Source organism: Eulemur rufifrons, chromosome 29 (assembly GCF_041146395.1).
Source record: "Eulemur rufifrons isolate Redbay chromosome 29, OSU_ERuf_1, whole genome shotgun sequence".
In the NCBI taxonomy this organism is placed as follows: domain Eukaryota; kingdom Metazoa; phylum Chordata; class Mammalia; order Primates; family Lemuridae; genus Eulemur; species Eulemur rufifrons.
Genome location: NC_091011.1, coordinates 71088669 through 71109802, shown reverse-complemented (window position 1 = coordinate 71109802; position 21134 = coordinate 71088669). Strand labels below are relative to the sequence as shown.

The window sequence follows — 21134 nt, the reverse complement described above, 5'->3', positions numbered from 1 at the left end:
AAAGAGTGAGGTTTGCTGTTAACTTCTTTCCTCCTGATTTTTTTGAGCATTTCACAACTGCCTTTACTAGTGGACACTCTATCTTCAAAGTGCAGGGGTCCATCAAGAGAACAGGTACAGATGAGGAAGGACTAAAGACCTTTTTGGCAAAAGATAAGTTGTATGGGGCTAAGTAATAGGTCATAAGTGAATAGGGGTGGAGAATGGGAGGGAAACGGAATCACAGATTGGGAAGAGACCAGTCATCTGGTCCAGACTGCCTCTGGACAGGTCAGGAAGGGGTGTTTGGGTGGACCTTTGTTCACATTTGGATTTAGCTTCTCTTGAACTTTTTCAGCCTTTTGCCTTTCACCCAAACTGATTTCTTCTGTGGAAGACATGTGGCCCTCCTCCTCCTGCCCTAGGATGAAGTCCTTTGGAGTGGATTTAATTAGCTTTGGGGATAGTCCATTCCTTTTCCAGGAGGTCTGTTTCAGGTTTAGGTCATTCCATTGGCCTCACCATCAACTGAAGGGCAGGTCTCCTGGCCACTCCATAATTCCCTGGGCGGAGAGGAAGGGCCTCTCAGCTGATGGTCACACTCCATGTATTTCTAACACCACTTAGCTGTGAGGACACGATGTGCTGAGAGGAATGGAACTTTAAATTGGAGTTTTTTAGGAAGTTTCAATTCACATTCTCCATGAGAATTGCCTACCTTTCCCAGCATACACATCCATACCCCACTTTAATCACTGGTAGAAGTGAAATTTTGGCAACCTATGGTTTCTCCAAGGCCAACCGTCTCATCTTCTACATGTTCCAACTGTCTGGATTTACTTCAAGAAACCGTGGGACAAAGGAGGGTGGAGGTAAAGTTTAGCTTATTCCTCTGCTTCATCCGGGAAGAAGACTTGTGAGCATAAGCGTAGAGGTATATAAGATATTTGTTGCCGTTTGGTGCCTATCACCCCTACAGCACCCCCTCCCACCCCCATGCACAGATACTCCGAGCAGAAGCGCGCCCCGGCCCCCGCCCCTCCCGCGCACCCGGCACAGACCGAGCAGAACTTCCCCTGGGTCGTGGCCCAGCGATACGGAGCGGCCCTGGCGGGGAGCCCTGCTCTTCCCGAGTCGTGGGTGGCGCGGTGCTTGTTTCCCTCCCCTCCCTTTCCGGACCCAAATGGGGATGTATCTGGGTCAGCCTGGGAGGGGCCGGACCTGCCAGGGACCGGCGTGGGGGAAGGGGTGGCGATGACAGCATCTTTCAGGTTTTTGGCGTCTCTGAGCTTCTCCCCGTCCAGCCTCTCACCGAGCTCGCGTCCAGCGAGGGCTGACGCTCTGGCCCGTCTAGGCCTGAGGGGTGGGCGCGGGGAGAGCCCGTCTTCCCTATCTGGACGCCCCCCACCCCACGCCCAGCGAACAATTCGGCGCCCCCGCCCCGAATTGAGCATACACAGTCCCTATTCCCCAGGGCACGCTCCCCGGGCGGGCGGCGCGTCCCTCCACCCCAGGAAAAGAGCAATGGAACAGTTCACGGCCGCCGCGAGTTCCTGGTCTTCCTTCCTTTCCGGCGATAAACGGCGGGGCTGCAAGCCAGTCGCTGCTCAAGATGCTCCACCCGCGGGCCCGAGCCCCCGTCGGTTGGCTCTGCGGGGGCCCAGGTCCAGGACCCAGCGTCCCTTTATCTCCACAAGGCGCGCAGGCTGAGCTCCCGGGCGGTGAGAGGTGCAACCAGTGCGGGGGCGCACACGCCCGGCGGATGCCTGGGTGCCTCGATTCCTCCCTACGTGATCCTTTTGCGCTCCGCAGCACCAGCAGCTGGGTGTGCATAAAAATTGCGTCCTTCCTGGGCGCTTTGGCCGAAACTGCTGGGTGAGGTCCCAAGGGTCATGGACCCCCCACACACACACTCGTCCGGGTCTCCTCCCTGAGGGCTCTGTATAGAAGCCCAGCACCCTGAGGCCTGCCCCCCGCCCCAAACATTGCCCTGCATAGACACGGCAGGCACCTCCAAATTTACAAGTGCTTGCTCTTCCTCTCAGCGTCAGGGAGAGAAGCAAAGCAATGAGTGAAAATCATCTCTGGATTCTTTTATCCTGTACACAGTAATCTCCTTATCCTACCCCTCGTTTCTCCACACTACACGCTCAGGGACTTCCGTTTGCCAGAGGGTAGCCTCGCCTATCCGGAACGCGCGCTCCTGTGGCCCGAGCCCACAGATGCTCTTTGGCCCGGAGCTTCCCTCAAGGTGCCTATCTCCGGGGGTGCTCGAAGCCGCGCAGAGGTGTTCCCTCCCCGGCTCACCTCACCCCCCAGACATCTCTTGCCATCATTCCCTCCACTCCGGTATAAAACCCCGAGCTTCCCCCACCCCCGCTAGGCGCGGCGCCCCCTCCCTGGGCTGCGCCCGCCGGGGAGCCGGACAGGGGCGCGCGGGAGGCGCGCAGAGCTTTCGGGCTGCCAGCGCTCGCCGCGCCTGGGGAATTGGGCTGTGGGCGAGGCGGCCCGCGCTGGCCTTTATCGCTCGCCGGGCTCGTCGTTTGAAACTTTATCAGCGAGTCTCGCCACTCGCCGCAGACGCGAGCGGGGGGCGGGGGCGCGGCGAGGCGCCGGCGGCCGTGACGAGGCGCTCCCGGCGCTGAGCGCTTCTGCTCCGGGCACGCATGGCGCCCGCACACGGAGTCTGACCTGATGCGGACGCAAGGGGGTTAATATGAACGCCCCTCTCGGTGGAATCTGGCTCTGGCTCCCTCTGCTCTTGACCTGGCTCACCCCCGAGGTCAGCTCTTCATGGTGGTAAGTCCGCGCACCGGCGCGGGGGGACTTTGGAGATGGGAGTGGGGACCGCACTGGCCACAGAGACCCTTCCTGGCGGCGCGTCCCCGCGGCCGCGGCAGTCTCGGTTTCTGGCCCGAACCCTGGCTACTGCCCTCTCTCATCGCCCGACCGCGAGCCCCTTCACTTTTCCCCAGAAGATCATTTCGGCTTTGACAACTCCAAAAAAAACCACATTCCCCCTCAAATGAGACCTCTGATGTTTGGTTTATTTGGATCCAGCTGAGCGACAGCAAAATCAGCCAATTTCTTATCCTGTTGAGAGACGCGCTAGCCAGGTCTCTAGCTCTAGCACAGACGTACGTGTGTGTGTGTGTGTGTGTGTGTGTGTAAATTCACCTTGAAAACCACAACCGCCAGCCACCCCGCCTCCCGCCCTCCCAAAACTGCCTCAAGATAAACCGACGGGCCAATGCAGGCAGTCAGGAGTTGCAGAGCCCAAAGCGTGTGATTTTGTGTTATTTCCCGTCCTTCCACATTCCTAATGCTTCACCCCAGTGGGGCGGAAGAACACGTTGGTGCCTCCAGGTACAGACTATCGCCTTCATACAAAGCTACAGATCCCGGGGGGCGGGGGTGGGGGGGTCTGTCTCTAAAATGTTACTCTGTTCAAAACCATCACCCCAAACAGTAATTTTGCCCCTTTCCCTTGTACGTTGATCTGTGATTTATTTATTTATTTTTGCAGAGTGATGGAACGTTGAATGGTAACGGGTCTTGGCATCGCTAAAAGTTCCAAAGGCAGATTCTCTCCCCATCCAGAAATTCTTCCCCATCTCCCGATTTTCTGATCTTGGAAAGAGATGGAGTTAAGAGTCCTGTAACTTCCTTGCACCTAACAGTTACAGAACAGATATTAAAATGTTGATTCAGAAAGACCGGTTATCATGAGCTATTTTTTAAAGAATCTGGCAAAAGCAAGGAGTCTCAAAGAAAGACTAGAGCAGGGAACTTTTTAGGAAGACACTGGGGCTCTTCAAAGAGCAAGGCAAAGCGCTGATGGGAAGAGGGGTTCAATCCCTTCCTAAGCCCGCTTTGAACAGGAAGGCGTTTAGCTTTGACACTGCTGACACAGGATCAAAGATTGATTTATCCGACTGACCATTTTTCAATAAAATGACTATTTCTGTTTCCATGGGTGTATAAACATTATTTATTGCTCAGGCTTTTTGTCACATTGTCTCTCAGCTGTCACTTAAATATATTTTTTGGAAGTCACAGCTGTAACGATTTTATGATCATATAAAATAATGAAAATACAAGAAAAAGACATTCTCCTTGTTTGATCGCTTCAAAAGACACCTATGGCAGCTTGGGTTATATAAAAGGTACCTTTCTAAACATTTCACAACTAATAGAGAACATCTGGGTAGAGATGATGATGTAATTTTTTGTTAAAGTTTCTTTTCAAAAAGTACTTTATGGAGCTATAACACTGTTTGATTCTTCCAAACATTTAGTGTCCTTAATAACAATAGAAAGAATTTCTTCCAAAGGTTTTTTTTTTTTTATAAAAGCCAAAAAGAGCTAGAAAATGGAAATATTTAAAGGACTCTTCAGTAAGGAAAGAACAGCATGTCTGTGAGGAGAGTGTAACATCAGATACCAGCAGGTGTTGATTAGACAGATACAGACACTTTTTAAGACATTATGTCAAATAAATGGGAACGAGGAGCTTCTAAAGGTCGATTTCCCCGAAGCCAAGTCCAGACACATTATGCTTTCTTGGAAAAAGTATTTGACGTCTTCTCCCCAAAACACATTACTTCTTTCCCCGTCATTGAGTTCCCCGACCCAAATGACCCAGACCTTACCTCTACTACCCTGCCCAGAATGTCACCCGGGCCTCCCACCATGTCTAAGAGATAGTCATCACTTCATTTTGGGCGTGGCTTCTACCAGGTCACTCACCATGCCTGCCTCGCCTGTTTCTCTCCTGAACCCAAAGTAAATAACCCTTGCTTTCTAATACCACCAAAAGGATAAGGAATTCATATTTGAAAAGTGCTTTAAACTCTTTAGTCTCCTGAGGAACACTGAGCCAGGCCTTGCTGTTCACATTGCTGTCACCTCTGTGTTGGCCCTTTACAGGTACATGAGAGCTACAGGTGGCTCCTCCAGAGTGATGTGTGACAATGTGCCAGGCCTGGTGAGCCGCCAGCGGCAGCTGTGCCACCGACACCCGGATGTGATGCGTGCCATTAGCCTGGGTGTCTCCGAGTGGACAGCAGAGTGCCAGCACCAGTTCCGCCAGCACCGCTGGAACTGCAACACCCTGGACAGGGATCACAGCCTCTTTGGCAGGGTCCTGCTCCGAAGTAAGTCCCCTGCCTTCACCCAGCTCCGTGGGTGCCTGCGATCAATACACAGTCCCCTCAGTCTTCAAAGCCCCTGCTCATCCTGTATTGCGTTTTATTTAATCAGAAGTTTGTTCTGTTGGGTGACATTGTCCCTGTTTTATAGATGCCTAGAGAAATCAGAAACTTTAGTGTAGAGTCTTACAGGAAGCCAGTAATGGAGTGGGAAGTAGTGCCCAGACTGTTTGTCTCTTCACTCTTTGCTTTGTCTGTCACATCAACCCTGCACATCAGCCATGTTCAGATTGTTCAGATTTTGTCTCTAGATGAAGGGAAGACGTACCCACAAGGCTCTTTCGACTTTTTCCTCATCTTTCTGGGACTTCTCCAAAAGAATATGAGCCTATGATCAGGACAGAATGCTCAAATCTTTTCTCTGCCAAAGATTGTCATTATTATACCACCACCATGCAAGTGTTATTAAGAAGCAGAGACAAATCTCTACTCACCACCTTTGACTGCCCATTCAAAGATCCAGCCTTCGGTCACTCTCTGTCTAAATCAAACTTTTTTTTTTTCTCATAAGGGCAGGAACTAGCCTCTGTTCCCTGCATGGTGTTTGGTGCCCTGTATGTTGCAGGCCCCATTCATTCCCTATGAGGAATTCATTACAATGAATGAATGGATGAACTTGTAGTAAGCACCTGTTATTTTCCGGCTACATTTTAGACAATAAAGATATTTTTGGAGGATAGGGGTGGAAAGCATGAATACATAGAGTTTTTCTTTCTTAGAAGGAGCCTTAAGTATCATCTTATTACATAATAAATTTCCTAAAAGTTCTGAATATGGAAAGCAGCTCACTAGCTAGTATACAATTGGAGAAAATTAATTGAAAATTAGATTTTATTTTCCAATAGTACCCATCTGCTAACCTGGCATTATTAGTATTCGCCAAGAAATGTCACAGCCCATTGCTGTTAGGAAATCTGACTGAAAACACAGCAGTTTATGTGTGAACCCCAGAAACAGGAAACTTTACACTTGTTTTTGCCCACCCCCCCATTCGTAAGAAAATCATACGGACTGTGCACTTGGTAATGCTTAACAGAGGGTGTTTCTATCATGTAATCATCACAGCCCTAGGGTTTTATGAGGCCAAACGCATAACTGAATGTCTCTAAAATCCCCCAAGGGCGTAGTACTCTCATTCTTAGAGTATCCCTAAAGTTAATTTACTGCGATATTCTGCAATTTTTATTCTCTAGTTTTAGAACTATATTCTTCTGCATTCCTTTTGGAATTTCGATATGACATCGCAAATTTTTGAAAGGTTAATAGTAAATTTCAGCTGCATGGAATTTTAAGACTTCACCTAGATTATCTCACCAGTGAATCAATTAAAGTACTGGACCTCGTCAAAGAGAGTTTGCTCAAATAATCTTTGCATATACTATGTGCAGTTTCTCGGTGTTTAAAAGGTATCAAGATTTTTCTTTTTCAAAGTGCTCACAACCATTTTGCAATGATTTCAAATTAGATATGCTTCTCATTTATAAAATGGTCACCTCTAGATCCATTAAGATGTCACCATATGAGAAAAAAAAAAAAAAAACAACTTTAGATCACAAATCAAAGAAGTAGTTTTGACCAGTGATCCTAAAGATAGTATATCTGTGAAAGCTGGAGATTCATTCATAAAATACTTTAACATAATCTTGGCAATGTTTGTTTCTTCAGAGTTGTAGAGTTGCTGAGAGGGAGAAGGTTAGAACTGAAGGAAATGGAACTAGTTTGACTTATTCTAGGGCCTCAGGTAAATAAGAGATTCTAACTTGTACTTCCTTCAGATTTCTTTCAGATGAAGCTCGAATGCTTTGCCAAAGCACTCAGAACTTAAAACACTCATGCTACACAATTTCTTTCCATTCTTCACAGAAGGCCAGATTCCTTCCTACACATTTATGCAAACTCCTTCTTTTTCTTTTTTCTTTTTTTTTTTCTTTTTTTTTTTTTTGTTGAGACAGAGTCTCACTTTGTTGCCCAGGCTAGAGTGAGTGCCGTGGCGTCAGCTTAGCTCACAGCAACCTCAGACTCCTCGGCTTAAGCGATCCTACTGCCTCAGCCTCCCGAGTAGCTGGGACTACAGGCATGCGCCACCATGCCCGGCTAATTTTTTCTATATAGATTTTTAGTTGTCCATATAATGTCTTTCTATTTTTAGTAGAGACGGGGTCTCGCTCAGGCTGGTCTCGAACTCCTGACCTTGAGCAATCCACCCGCCTCGGCCTCCCAGAGTGCTAGGATTACAGGCGTGAGCCACCACGCCCGGCCCATTTATGCAAACTCCTATGACTGTCAGTGATGATTTTGTGTTGGTTATGGGAGGGCTGAATTTGGCCTTTAGCAGCTTATCCTGGAAATAATCATGAAATTCCAATGAAGCTATCCAAAGATTTTTACAATTAATTTGCTTGGAGGGAAATTTACATCTTAGAGTTGTGAAAAACTCTCCTTTGGAAACCCAAATGTGCTTATAGATGACTAGGAAAGGCAAAGAGTGACACTATTTATAGGGAGAACATAAAAGTTACTAAAATATCCCGTGGTCATACAGAAATGGAGAACATTTGCCTGTTTTGCTTGAGAGAGTCAGAGTAAGACAGAACAATTTCAGAAACATTTGTAATTTACTCAGTCAACGGACAGTCACAGGCAGAGAAACAAAGACAGAACTTGTAAACCCAAAAATATTCTTGCAAAAATACACCTCCAAAATTCTAGAATGAGCCTTAAAAAAACAAAAAGGTGATTAGGTCTCATCCTTGTAAATGTTATGTTGTTGTTTTTTTTTTTTTTTAAAGGCAGATCTTTCAAAAGAGAGTTGAACAACCCATAACCTTCAGGAAAGCCTAACTTCTAGTGTTTTGCCTTCCCAGGTAACAATCCCCCACCCCAAATAAAAACCGTGCCTATGTGCTTAATAGACATTTTTGATTTATCTCAATCCAAAAATTAAAGAAACTTCAATAGTAATACATCAGGAAGTTTAAATATCACCATTTAGGTTTGGATTTTGTTTCATTTTTGTGATGGCTTTAAAAAGAATCAGTTTTTCTAAGAAGAGGCCCAAGATCAAAATTTGTTTTGTTACAAAGCCAGCTCTTGAAATGTGCTACTATTTCACACATAGCATTTTAGTGATTCATCTAAAACACTTAACTGAAAACATCTTAAGGCCATATCTACGTGATACCAGACCATCTGGAGGTAAAATGAAAAGTCAGTCAATGTGCTAATTTTTTTATTTAAATAAATGAACATCTAGCTATTTAATAATGTGTTTTAATAATAAATGAGAACTATTTAGAAAGGTGTGATTTTTGCTTTGGAAATGATTCCTGAAAGGTAACAGATTGTGTGTTTTCTTTTTCTTTCAGCCAAGGAATTAATGTAATGTTTTGCAAGTTGCACCAGGATGAATTCTGCACCTAGATAGACAATTTATTTCTCTATTGCTTTCAAAATACTGCCTGGTGTCTGACATACTATCATCCACATCTTCTATGCCTTTCCCCTAAGAGACCACCTCATAAAACTTCTGTTTTTTCTCCTTAAAAAATAAGACCAGTGCTAAATACTTAAGCATTTGGGAATTTTTCCCCTATGTGATCTCTCTAAACATGGGCACTGGACTCCAAATCCCAAACCAGGCTTTAGAAGATAAATAGGGTAACTATGGACGAGGTGTTTTCCCAAACTATAAAAATGGGTATAATAAGAATTTTATTTATCTGAAAGCCACTACCTGAGATTAAGCCACATTAGCATCTATTAGTCACCTTCTTTTACAAAACATCTCAGTTCCACTTGGAATATCTGTGGTCCTTATAACATAAGCTGAGACTCTTTAAAACAGCTCCCATGACCGTCGCAGTTCTCTCTGGAGAGCACTACCTGCTACCTATGGCAAATATTCGTATAATTGATTTTACCTAACTACGGGGCATGACTGATTCCTTTTTTGATGGTTAGAGGTTTGGGGGAGATATTTTCTGAAGGCTGAGGTAAGTGCCATTTAATATGGTGTAGATATGTTTTCCTGATTTTTAATAATGAGACTAGCAGAGCAAATATTGCGAGGGATGTGTAATAAATTTTAGCACTGAATGACAAACGGAAACAAGCAGGGCTTCAATGCGAAAAGGTGGTTTGTTCTCCCAGCTGTGTGGTTCAAAAAGTCACACTCGTCTTGACATGTTGAATCACCGAATGGTTCTCTGTTTTCTGCCTTGCATGGGCATCAGGTTGTCCGGCTTCTATTTTGATTGTTAATATATTTGCTGCAGCAACCATTAATAAAAGGGCATGCTAATAACAATGAAATACAGCTCCACTTGAAAAACGAGGTGCACACGGACCCTAAAGAGCCTTATATCTGTCACTATACCACAACACCATGTTATGAGTTACTACAGATTATTAAAATAATTTAATGTAGTTATTGCACTGAAATATGTACCTTTCAGCCTATAAGTAAAAGTAGCCTGTGCTCTAATAAAGAACAATTCTAAGAAAGCACCCCAAAGGGTTTTTGCCCAAGTCTAATTATAGGCGGTAAATTTGTTTCCTTCCAGAAAAACCAAAGAAAAGCTTTCCGCTGTCTTTTACCCAATACTAGTGATTAGTGCAGGTGTTCCAGAAGAAAGTAAATTCACCTTAATAGTTAAACATAGTATGTAACCCAAGGATATTGCATATTGCCTCCAACAATCTCTCAATTACTTGTGGAAGTCAATGCCAAGCAAAGCTCCCCAGTGTTAATGCAAGGGGCTGCTTACTGCCAGAAACCTCTTCCCACCTCAGTCCCTAGATTTCTTTGAATTCAGGATTTCATTCTCAATAATTTAAATGTATATGTGTGTCTTCAGTAATGCCTAGCAGTTTGGAAGTTTTTTTCAAGGGAAACCGTAGTGTCATGAATACCCAAATATATTACAAAATGACAGCATTGTAGAATTTTGACTGTATTTCATAAATGAGGAAACTGAGGCCTAGAGATGCTATGCTCTTCTAGGACATCTAGGGCTCCTGGCTAAAGCAGGACAAGTGTGTGTATGAGACTAGTATGAAGCTAGGAGCTGGGCATGGCTGTCTTTGATATTCTTTATTTACTTTAAGCAGAGTTGTCATACAGATATCTAAATTGACAAAAACCTATATTAGATGGAGATGATTCATATTAAGGAAAGAGCCTCGGCTCTAGAAAAGAATCCTTCAAGAATACCAGAACTTCTTTTTGTCCAGTGGTAGAGGATGTCAGAGGTAGATCAAGTATGAAATAGTCATCATGTGAAAGTTATTCAGAACTAGCACTACCAGACCACTTTTAAGAAAAGCATTTTTGTTTCAGGTAGTCGGGAATCTGCCTTTGTTTACGCCATCTCCTCAGCTGGAGTTGTATTTGCCATCACCAGGGCCTGTAGCCAAGGAGAATTAAAATCTTGTTCCTGTGATCCCAAGAAGAAGGGAACCGCCAAGGACAGCAAGGGCACTTTCGACTGGGGAGGCTGCAGTGATAACATTGACTATGGGATCAAATTTGCCCGAGCGTTTGTGGATGCCAAGGAAAGAAAAGGAAAGGATGCCAGAGCCCTGATGAATCTTCACAACAACAGAGCTGGCAGGAAGGTATGGAAATGCAAGCGTGCTCATTTTGTAGACTGCATGGCTTTATGAATCGCTTAAGCAGAGCTTATCTTAAATCTTCCTAGAGTTGATAAAATGCGGTAAAGTCACAGTTTCCCACTGTTGCCCAGCCCATAGCTGTTTGTTCTAAAGAATACCACTGACTGGGCTGAAATATCCTCATCCACACTCCACCTTCCTGTCCACAGCTGAGCTGAAGGAGTCCACCCACTGCTTTTGGCTTGTGTTGAGTCAAGTGTTTTATGGTCCCTGTGGATACTGTATCATCTGGGCAGAAGATATAATCTGTGTGTTAAGATAGTGCTTCATCCCACGTAGGAATGCTATGTTGGATGCTTTTATCTAAGGGATATCAAGACCCAGAGCATCTTTTCCCAAACTTTTCATGAAAGCAACTTACCAGGTATGGTTTGTTGGCTTCTAGATTCAAGGATGCTCTCTTTTAGAATCAGACCCAGCCAGCTCTTCCTCATGGTTTCTGGTATTGAATGAGTAAGTAGACCAGGGGAAGACATGGCCGCAAAAGTGTACTCCAGTCCCCTGCCCTCTAGTCCTGATTAACTAACCTCCTGGGCTGTGGGTCAGTATTCACCTGCTAACCTCCACTTGTTAGATGAGGACACTGAGGCACCCAAAGACCTCTAGGTCACGTGGTGAGTCAGTAGAAAAGTCAGGACAAGAAGTCAGGTTTCAACTCCTAGCCTGAGGGTGCTTTGACTTAGGATTAAACCATTTTGGTGCCAATGTTCAGCTTCATTGATGATCCATGTCTTTCCATATGGTGGCATGACCAGAGTAAGTAGAGAATTTGAATGCTGCACTTGTTGCCTTTGTATAGAAAGCATAAACTGGCTGGTCTAATCAAATATTTGGTCAGAATGATTCTAGAATAATCTAATTGCCAATAGGAAGAGATAACCATAATTTGTCTTTTATCGACATAACATAAAAATGTGCTTGATATTAATATATAAAGAAAGATCAGCATAAAATTGAAAGGTCACCAGGGAGGCTTTAATAGGAAAAGGAACAGAAAAGAATGCAGATCTGTTTGGATGAAAATCCTTTTACTAGGATCCTGGAGAGAACGAATCTTGTTTAAAGAAAGTTGGAAGGAAAGAACTCTTTCTTAGCACATGGAATAAGATGAGTGTGACCTGAGCTGTTTACAAATAATACCTTTCTTGAACTTTAAAAATCAACATTCCTTATTTCCATGAATTTATGAACTTATAGTGACTACTGCCAAGAATATAGACTATGGTTGTGCAATCCTCCAACTATTGGTAATTACTGCTTGTGCAATGATTTGGATTAAAAAAAATCTACATTGACCTTTGCTTTAACATTGATACCGCATGTATAAGTTATAAAGTGTGGTGTCTTTGATAGAAGTGTGCTGCCTTAATTGTTCAAACAGGGAGTCCAGTTATATTTCTCTATTTGGAAAGATAAAGGCATATGATCATACATTGTATCCAAAAGAATGTTGGCTTATCAAAATAAATGTTAATTTTGCTAAATAGGTCATTAGCTAATGAATGTTTCAACTCTTCAAGACAATAGATTTTAACTATGATATTTTAGGCCCTGAATAAACATGACTTTTAATGTAAATCACATGATTCTTCACTGTGTAGAGGTGAACAGCTGTCAGGCCTCAGATATTCTCCTGCCTACTCTGCAAAACTTAGGAGGCTACTTTTGATTGGAATAAAAGTGCACACGCTGACTTTTTAAAATGTGGCTTTAATTAATGGTGGGTGGGCAGACTTTTTCAAGGAGATGCATGATGTCAGTGAATATGAACTTTAATGAGAGTAAATGTATTGAGATAAACATGCGTCTCTAATTCTCTTCTTGCGGTCATTAGACCCCCAGTCTCTACTCCCCCTTCGTACCAGCAGAAGGTCTGTGAAATCAAAATGAGAACAGGCTGGGCTTGTGTTTGAAGGCAGGCCTCCTGAGCTAAGCTCCAACTGGCCTGGTTCTAGAAAACCCCATCCTCCCAGGGCTGACAGTAACATCAGTCCACTGTTTTCTTTTTCTTTGGGCTTTTCAGTATTTTCCAAATTGTCCAATATGAACATCTTCTACTTTTTAAACTGGGAAGGTTAGGAGAGACCAGTACACTTTATTTAAAAGAAAAGCCATCTATTCCAAGACTGTTCTGTTTAGCCAATATTAAAAGTGAGACTTCAACACTTCCATTCACAATAGGCCTTAAATTTTCCCCAATATTTGAACAGTTTATTTATTAAAGCAGCTGGTTAGAGCACCCTCATGTGTCTCTGTACTGTAATATCATTTTAATGTAATATCATTTTAGATCCTCTGTGCTATAATACCATTTATTTTAATCACAGTTTCAGCAGAATTTATAATAATATTTTTCCCTTCATGTTTACTTGAATACACATCCCTGATTGAGTCTAGTTTTCCTCCTCCATATTGGACTATTAATAAGCACTAAAAAGATAAGTCTACCTTGTCTGAAACAAATATTCTATCAAGAAGGACATTCTATAGTTTCCCTCAGCTCTTTTTAGATCTGAAGAAGCCATGCTATGAAAACTTCCTAATTATACTTAAAGATAGTATTAGGTAAATTACATACAAGGTCAATATTCAGCATTTATTCCCTTTCATGGGCTTGCAAATGCCTTTTAAATTAGTCCACTCTTTCCTCTAAGATGAAATAATTACAACTTCTTTTTACTCTCCTAAGGGTATTGATATCAAAATAATTCATGTATCTCATCAAATACTGCCCTTCAATCACTCCGGAAGTTTCCATAACAATAGAGGACTTCCATAAAAATACTTTCTCCAAAAGGTGTCTCCTACTGTAGTGAAAATAGAAGGAACATTGGATTTGAAATCAAACCACCTTGGTTTTAGTCTTGCAATACCAGTGGCTTTGTTCACTGCATCTCAGTTGTTCTCATGTGTGGAAGGGTATTACGTGGCGCTGTGGGAAGACAAGTGTAAGGGAGATAGCACAGAACCTGGCATGGAGTCGGTGCTCGGTAAAAATTAGTTCCTTTCCCTTTAGTGAAGTGAAGGTTATTTGTGATTTAGGTAACCGAGCTAGGCAGAAATCCAATTTGAACTATTACTTAGGATTCAACCTCATCACTCCATCTATGCGTGGAGTCATCTCCTGTTCAGTTAACATACTCATAAAACCAGGCATGTAGTATTTTCTAACTTACAGAATACTATCCAGTGTTTTGTAACTTGATATTTCCAAACCCCCTGTAGGAATGAAACATGGGATGAATGTTTCCACTTTTCAGAGGAGAAATTGAGCCTCAGAGAGATGCAGTAGCTCACACAGAGTCACATAATCATGAAGCTCAGGGTCTGGGGGTTCAAACCCCATTGTATCCTCCCGTATGCCTTTGTCTACATTTCCATGTTGCCCTTGTTGAGAATTTCCAAGAAAAACAGTACTTCTATATTCTAAAAAAAAAAAAAAAGCATCTTCATCTGCCCGTGGAAGGTAGTTTACTCATGACTTTTTTCCTTTGTATATGTCCTCACAAATTTTCTAAAATGAATGTATATGGGAAAAAGTTATTTTCAAATGCTGAAAACATAACTGCTAGTCATTGTGAACATGCTCGAAGCAACTTAGCCTTATTTGTGGGCTTCACAAAATTTCAGCTAATAGCACTGCAGGTTTGAGAGCACTATTCCCATGTGTTTTTGGACTAAAATTGGTTCAACAGATATTTTATTAAGGAATAAATATTTGGGAAAGACACCATTTTGGGTACAGGTCAGATGTGGATGAGAGTAAGACAAAGAAGCCCTGACCACAGGCAACTAAATTTTAGTCAGGGAGAAGAGTGTAATGCAATTGCAAGGCAAGTGATGCTAAGTTGTGTAATAGAAAAATCATCCAAAGGGCCAGTTAGCTGAGATAAAGACTGTGTCATAGAAGAACTGGGTGTTTGAACTAGAGATAAAGATTGCCCATGGTTTAGATAGGAAAAATGCTTTCCAGGATTAAGGGACTCTAAGAAAAAGACAGATATTGGAGCAGAAAGTTTATCATAAAGTTGAGGAATGACGAGGGCTCTAGGATGGAGCTCAGCACTGAGAGTTAACAGGAGCCCAGGCTGGAAATTTGTCTCAACCAGATCTGGAGAGCCGTGAACACTGGGCAGAGATAGTTGAGTGTCACTGTGAAGGCAGGAGGAAGGCATTGAATGATGGGGGAGAAAATTAAATACTTGAGTTCAATTTTTATGAATTTGTTAATTTCTCTAGAGCCCACTTTGAAAGAGTGGTAGATATCAAAGTTCGACTTTCAATAATACATTTGAATTCATGACTTAAAAAATAGATTTACTAGGAAAATGATGAGAAATTTCTATCTCCCTAAATTTTATCTTTAGCCTTAAATATACAAATAAGGACAGATATGGTAGGCTTCCTGAAGTTTATTAATAACAAAAATTAGCATATGGAAACTGTTTGTATTTGTATTTTCAACATAATGGTTAATGTTATTATGGGCTACTCTACGCATTAGGAGTTCTTAGCCACAGATGTCATCTTGACTGAGACAGTAAGGACAGTGCTCTGGGATCAGAAAACTAACTCTAATACTTGAGCATAACCTTGGACAGGTTGCCTAACTAGGGTTGCCATGGAAACTAAAATACATACTCATACACACCAGGTTTTAAGCCAGCCCAAGAGGTAGGTACCCTTGTTGGCCACATTTTGCATAAGAGAAGACTGAGGTCTAATAGGGTGGCCAGAATTAGAATAAATTGAATATATTTGCTAATTGAAGTTATCTGAACTTCAAACGGAACTTGGCATTTTGTATGTTATATGGGGAAACTCAGAGAGTGAGGGGATCCAGAGTTTCTAGTTCCTTGTGCTGTCCAAACAAGCAGCACCCAGTGCTGCAGAGCTCTGGAGCCTGTCCCTGAGTGTGGCCCACTGGGGCCTTGGGACAAAGCAGAGAGTTCTAAGTTCCACCTTCAGGAAAAGCCTCCAAAATAAACAGAAAATGGATATTGTACAACATGAAGCAAAATCTTACAGGCAAGGAAATCTAAGTTCTAATAAAGACTTCAAAGAGTAGTTCTCTTGATGCTACTTAAAATAAATAATAAGTAAATAACAAGTCTGACCTAAGAGAACTGGGGCATGATGAAAAAGAAATCATACTCTTAAAAAGTAAGGAATATCAAAAGGAAAGAAAATAAAATCTACACTGAACTACAGAGCCAGATTGCTTTAACCTCCTATTCATCCCGACCCTCCCTTCAGTAATCTTGAGCATCTGTGTGGGGCACAAATTTCACTTAGTAGATTTGTTTTCTGATTGGTCTCCTTAGTTCATAAAATTAAATGCATTTTGAAAAATTAGGTCAGTTCTGCCGGTCTCACCTCTGTCTTGTTGGATCCAAAAATAGTATGTGGGCTGGGTGAGGCAGCTTTTGCCTGTAATCTTAGCACTTTGAGAGGCTGAGGCAAGAGGATCACTTGAGGCCAGGAGTTTGAGACCAGCCTGACAACATAGCAAGACCCCATCTCTACAAAAAATTAAAAAATTAGCCAGGCATCGTGGCACGTCTGTAGTCCTAGCTACTGAGGAGGCTGAGAGAGGAGGATCACTTGAAGCCAGGAGTTTGAGGCTGCAATAAGCTATGATCACGCCACTACACTCCAGCCAGGGTGAGAGAGTCAAGGTTTCCCTTGACTCTGGGGCAGGAAAAAGTATATACTTGATACTGTGGCTCTTGATATATCATATGAATCAAAAACTAACCAGAATTAAAGTCCCAAAAGAGGGAATAACTCTTAACAAAATTGTTACAGTTCCATGTAAAGTTCTATTATTAATGGAAAATGTTTTTTAGACTTGCCTCATTAGTCAGTAAGAATTATTATATATATGGTCAGTCGATGGTAATGTTCTTGAATTACCCAAATATAAATTCCACACCTTATATTTTCTAGCTAAGCCCACCCACGGTCAGTGTTTTTGAAGAATGACAGGGCTTGAGAAATCACAGTGTCTTATTTAAGGTAATGAATGTTTGCATAAGCAAATCAGTTGTACAGTTTGCTAATAAATATTTCTTGTTTCCCTAGTGCAGAGCATGTATGTTTGAAGGGTATACATTAGTCCAGTTTTCAGTAACTCCTATCTTAGAGATGTGGACCTGTCAAAAGGGTTTAATTGTTAATAAATGTACTTGGCTTTAAGCCAGCATCTGAAAATTAAATAGAATGTTTTTAATATGGTGTTTCCCTCAGGAAAACTGATATAGGAACAGAAATATGTTAGTTGCTTTGTGGAATACACTAAAAAGTGAAATACTAACATTACTTCACATGTTCAGGTTTAACTAAATAATTTAGTTAAAACAGCATATTAAGGACCTAAAATAAATCCTAACTAAGATTTCTAAGGTAAGGTCAGTTGTTAAGTTGGCAAATATTCCACACGGTATAAAGTGGATTGCCTTTTTTCTAATAGGAAGAGTATCAGTATGACATGATACAGTGTTTGTCAACTTAGCAAAATGCAGATACAAGACAAAAATTCTAATGCTCCTCAAAGATGTCTTGGGAAGACACCCTAAGTGTTGCTTGGGCTGAACCTTCAGAAAAGCAGACTTAAGAAATCATAACTTCATTTTCCTTGGGAAAAATTTGTCTTTATAACTGGCAAAATAATTCTTTTTAGACTATAGTTAGATATGTAAACACTAAGGGTAAAAACTTGTAGAACTCATTGGATCCAAGAAACATAAACCTCCCAGATTGGCAAACCCCAGTATGAGAAACACCAGCAGAGTGATTTAACATGTCACCTTTGGTGTCAGACAGGCTGGGGTTATAACCTGCCTGTGAGATCTAGGGCAAGCTCCTCTGCTTCTGGGAATTTCAATATCCTCATCTGTAAAATGGGGATAATAATAGCATATACTTTATATGGTTGTGTGGACTAAATAAAGTAGTGAATGTAAAGTGCTTAGCATGGTTTGCTATATGGTAAGAACCTAATGCATGTTATGCTTCATTATTATACTCTGACAATAAGTTCGGACAGAGAAATATCAAATAGAATTGTTCTAGCCTACACAATGCATGTATTTCCTTCTTCCATAGCCCTTTATTTTTCTTTTAACCTTCAGACATCTGTCTCTATAGTATAGAATGCTAATATCTAGAAGTTTGGGTTTTTTTAAATTTTCTTAAATTTTTAAAGTAGAAAATAAGCCTCTGCAGGTCGAAGGATTAAAATGTTCAAAATCAAAGATGAAGGGCCACATAAAAAAATGTGCAAAGATTTTAGTACTGAAGCAATTATGAGCCTATTGAAGACTTTTGTTGAGAAAACATATATATTAAGCTAAAAATGGTTTCTACGAGGCTTAACACCAACAGAGTCTTGCCGTCCTTAGATGTTATCTGAAAACTACCTTTTTTAAGTAGTCATATCAAATGAGCTAGTATGTATTGACAGGATGCCACAGAGTAAAAATTAGATGGGATTAAGGCAAATGGGGAGAGAAGAGGGGATCACGCAGGCCAGTGTGTTGAGATAAAGAGACACAAGGGTGTGAGAATTGTGAAGAGAGGCATATAAGAAGGCTGAAAATTGAATCTTGACAGCAACCTGCATTAAGAATCAAAGAGAGGAGTAAAACAAGAGACCTTTCAGGAAAGATTCAAGAGCCAGCGTCCTACCCATTCACCAAAAAGCAAAATTCTCTGGTCCACAAGCCCCACCTATACAACCAGAGCCCCTAAATACCTTTTTACTACTTCATTCTTATGAAAAGACTGTCCAAGGATTATCACAGATTAAATTCAGCAGCATGAAAGAAAAAAAAAGAAAACTGCCAGAAAATGACTCCAGAATAAAAAGCAGTAATTCAGGGAGAATAAGAGAATTTTTAAAAAGCTGAATTAGTCTCCTCAGAGAGATACAAGATATTAACATCTATAAATAAGAAGAGAGGCTTTGAAACAGTGACAATTAGAGGACAAGAACTCAGAAGAGAAAGCCAAAGAAATCTCTCAGAAAGTAAAACAAAAAGCCCCAAAGACAAATGGAATTTAAGGAGGTCCATAAACAACCCCCCTCTTTCCCACTTAAGTTTGAAACCAACTGAAAAAATGGACAGATAGATGGACTAAAAATGTCAGTTTCACTTAAAAAAAAAAAAAAAAAGCTGCGCTGGAGGATGTGGCCTGGAAGCACAGCGCTCCTCGCAGCCCACCCCAGAGCCAGGCAGACCCACCATCACTGGGTGGCCACGGGAGCCCCTGCAGGGGAGCCCCAGGCTGATGGCAGAGCCCATTGTAAGTCATTTCCAAACGCTGGCAGATTCCCAGAAAGAGCCCAGGCACACAAGTCCTCTAAACTCACCAGTTGGACAAGTCACTTCTCTGGGGAGACATGGGGTGGAGGGAGCTAGGAGTGTTACTCAGACAGAATTTCTTCCTCAAGAAGCCAGGAAGAAAGTATTGAAAAAACATGAGAAAAAACATGAGAGATATAGAGGATTGATTCAGAAGGTTCAGTGACTAATTAGAATGCCATAAGTAGAGAGGAAGAAAATATTAAAGAAAATCTCTCAGTGCTGAAGAACATGAGTGTTCAGATTGGAAAGGCCTGCTGAGTGCTCAACAGGATTAATGTCAGGGGTAATATTGTGATATTTCAGAACCATAAGAATAAGGGAAAGATTCTAGAAGCTTTCACAGGGGAAAAATACAAAGTGAAATGAAAAAAAAAAACAAATCTGTTTTAAAAGAATCAGCCAGATACCAAACTTCCCATCTGTAACACTAGAGGCCAAAAGCCTGTGGTGCTATACCTTCAAAGTTTTGAAGGAAAATTATTTCCAATCCAGGATTCTATACCCAGCCAAGCTATTAATCAAGTGTGAAGGCTGAATGAAGACATAGGAGACATGCAAGAATTCAAAAAATGTGCCCACCTTGAAGGAGTTACTCAACAATGCGCTGCAACAAAAAGAAGGAATAAATCAAAAAAGAAACAACATGGCATCTATTAGAGTGTGTGTCTGGGTGAGGAGGGCATGGTGTTAGGTCTCAGCTGTGGAGCCAGTCCAGGTTGGAGTCAGAGAATGGAGGACCATGGAGCCCCCAGGAAATGAGAATTGATGGAGTAGGTGGCATGATTGTGAAGTTATGATCAATGCAATTGGTAGTAAGTAAAACAAGAAAATGCCAAACTTCACTTTAAGAACATTCCTTATTGATGCAGAGGTTGTGATAGTGGATCAGAGATCATGAGATACAGCACTGGCACAGTACTTGGTTATGCAGTTAATATGATGTAGATGTTTATGTTTTTAAGTTTTAGAATCAACATCTAGACATGCTGTGGAATACTTAACTATAGTCACAGAAAGAGGTCCTCTACTTTAGTCAGTCATTCTTTTATCGTCCAAATGAAACATTTCCAGCCTCTCCCTCAGTGGACACAAGGGAACTCCCAGCTCCTCCCACAGAGCTTCCTCCGGAGCCCCCAGGGGTCGCCGCTGTAGCCTGTTCCTCTGCTGTGGCCGCGGCCCACTGATCCATCCATCCATGGGTGCTTGGGTTTTACACTGGCCTCCACCCATCTTTCATTCCCTCCAAAGCAACGCTAGCAGAGATTGTCGCTGGCGGCACATTTCTCCTGTAGGATCCGACGTTTTAGAGGCATAGAGTAGGAAACAACTTCTGATTCAGTCATCGGTTTTCCCTGTTCCTAGGAATGCAATGACGGCTTCTGCTGCGGGAATTTCTCACCGCTGCAGCCCTCCATAAGCCCTCAGACTCCTGCTCCCCGCTGCATCCCTGCGTGTGGACGTGATTCTCAGCCCTGGCTGCACATTAGAAACACCTGAGCAACACAAGCACCATCAAAGCCCGGGCCCCACGCCCACCCCAGGGTCTACTTTACCCAGACTGGGGAGGGGCTAAAAACGATCCCCAGGTGATTTTAATGTGTAGCCAAGAATGGGAAACTCGGCTCTGCTCCCTCCAGTTGCCAGGGAACAATCCTCGAATTCCCGTTACCATGCAAAGTGTTGACTCTTTTTGTTTTCCCCTCTCCTTCTAGACCATGAAATCCCTCAAACTGCAGCAGATTGTAGAAGAACATTTCTTCCCTCCTCTTCCGTGTACGCACATGCAGGCTTTTAAAAAGAGGATCAGACCACATATATTGTTCTGCGTTTTGCTTTTAACATTCGCTTCCTTTTGTCCCTGTAAGACTGATCTACCTCATTATTCAGAGACCACATAATATTC

At 42.4% G+C, this 21134-nt stretch overlaps 1 protein-coding gene across 1 annotated transcript in view; it reads left to right on the top strand.

Moving 5' to 3' along the window:
• The first annotated feature begins 2695 nt into the window (after nt 1–2695).
• WNT2 (Wnt family member 2) overlaps nt 2696–21134 on the top strand; it is a 37477-nt gene continuing 19038 nt past the window's right edge. The window contains exons 1-3 of the mRNA XM_069462099.1: nt 2696–2778; nt 4909–5135; nt 10528–10805. Of these exons, the coding sequence (XP_069318200.1) occupies nt 2696–2778; nt 4909–5135; nt 10528–10805 (588 nt within the window). The remainder of the gene's footprint in view (nt 2779–4908; nt 5136–10527; nt 10806–21134) is intronic.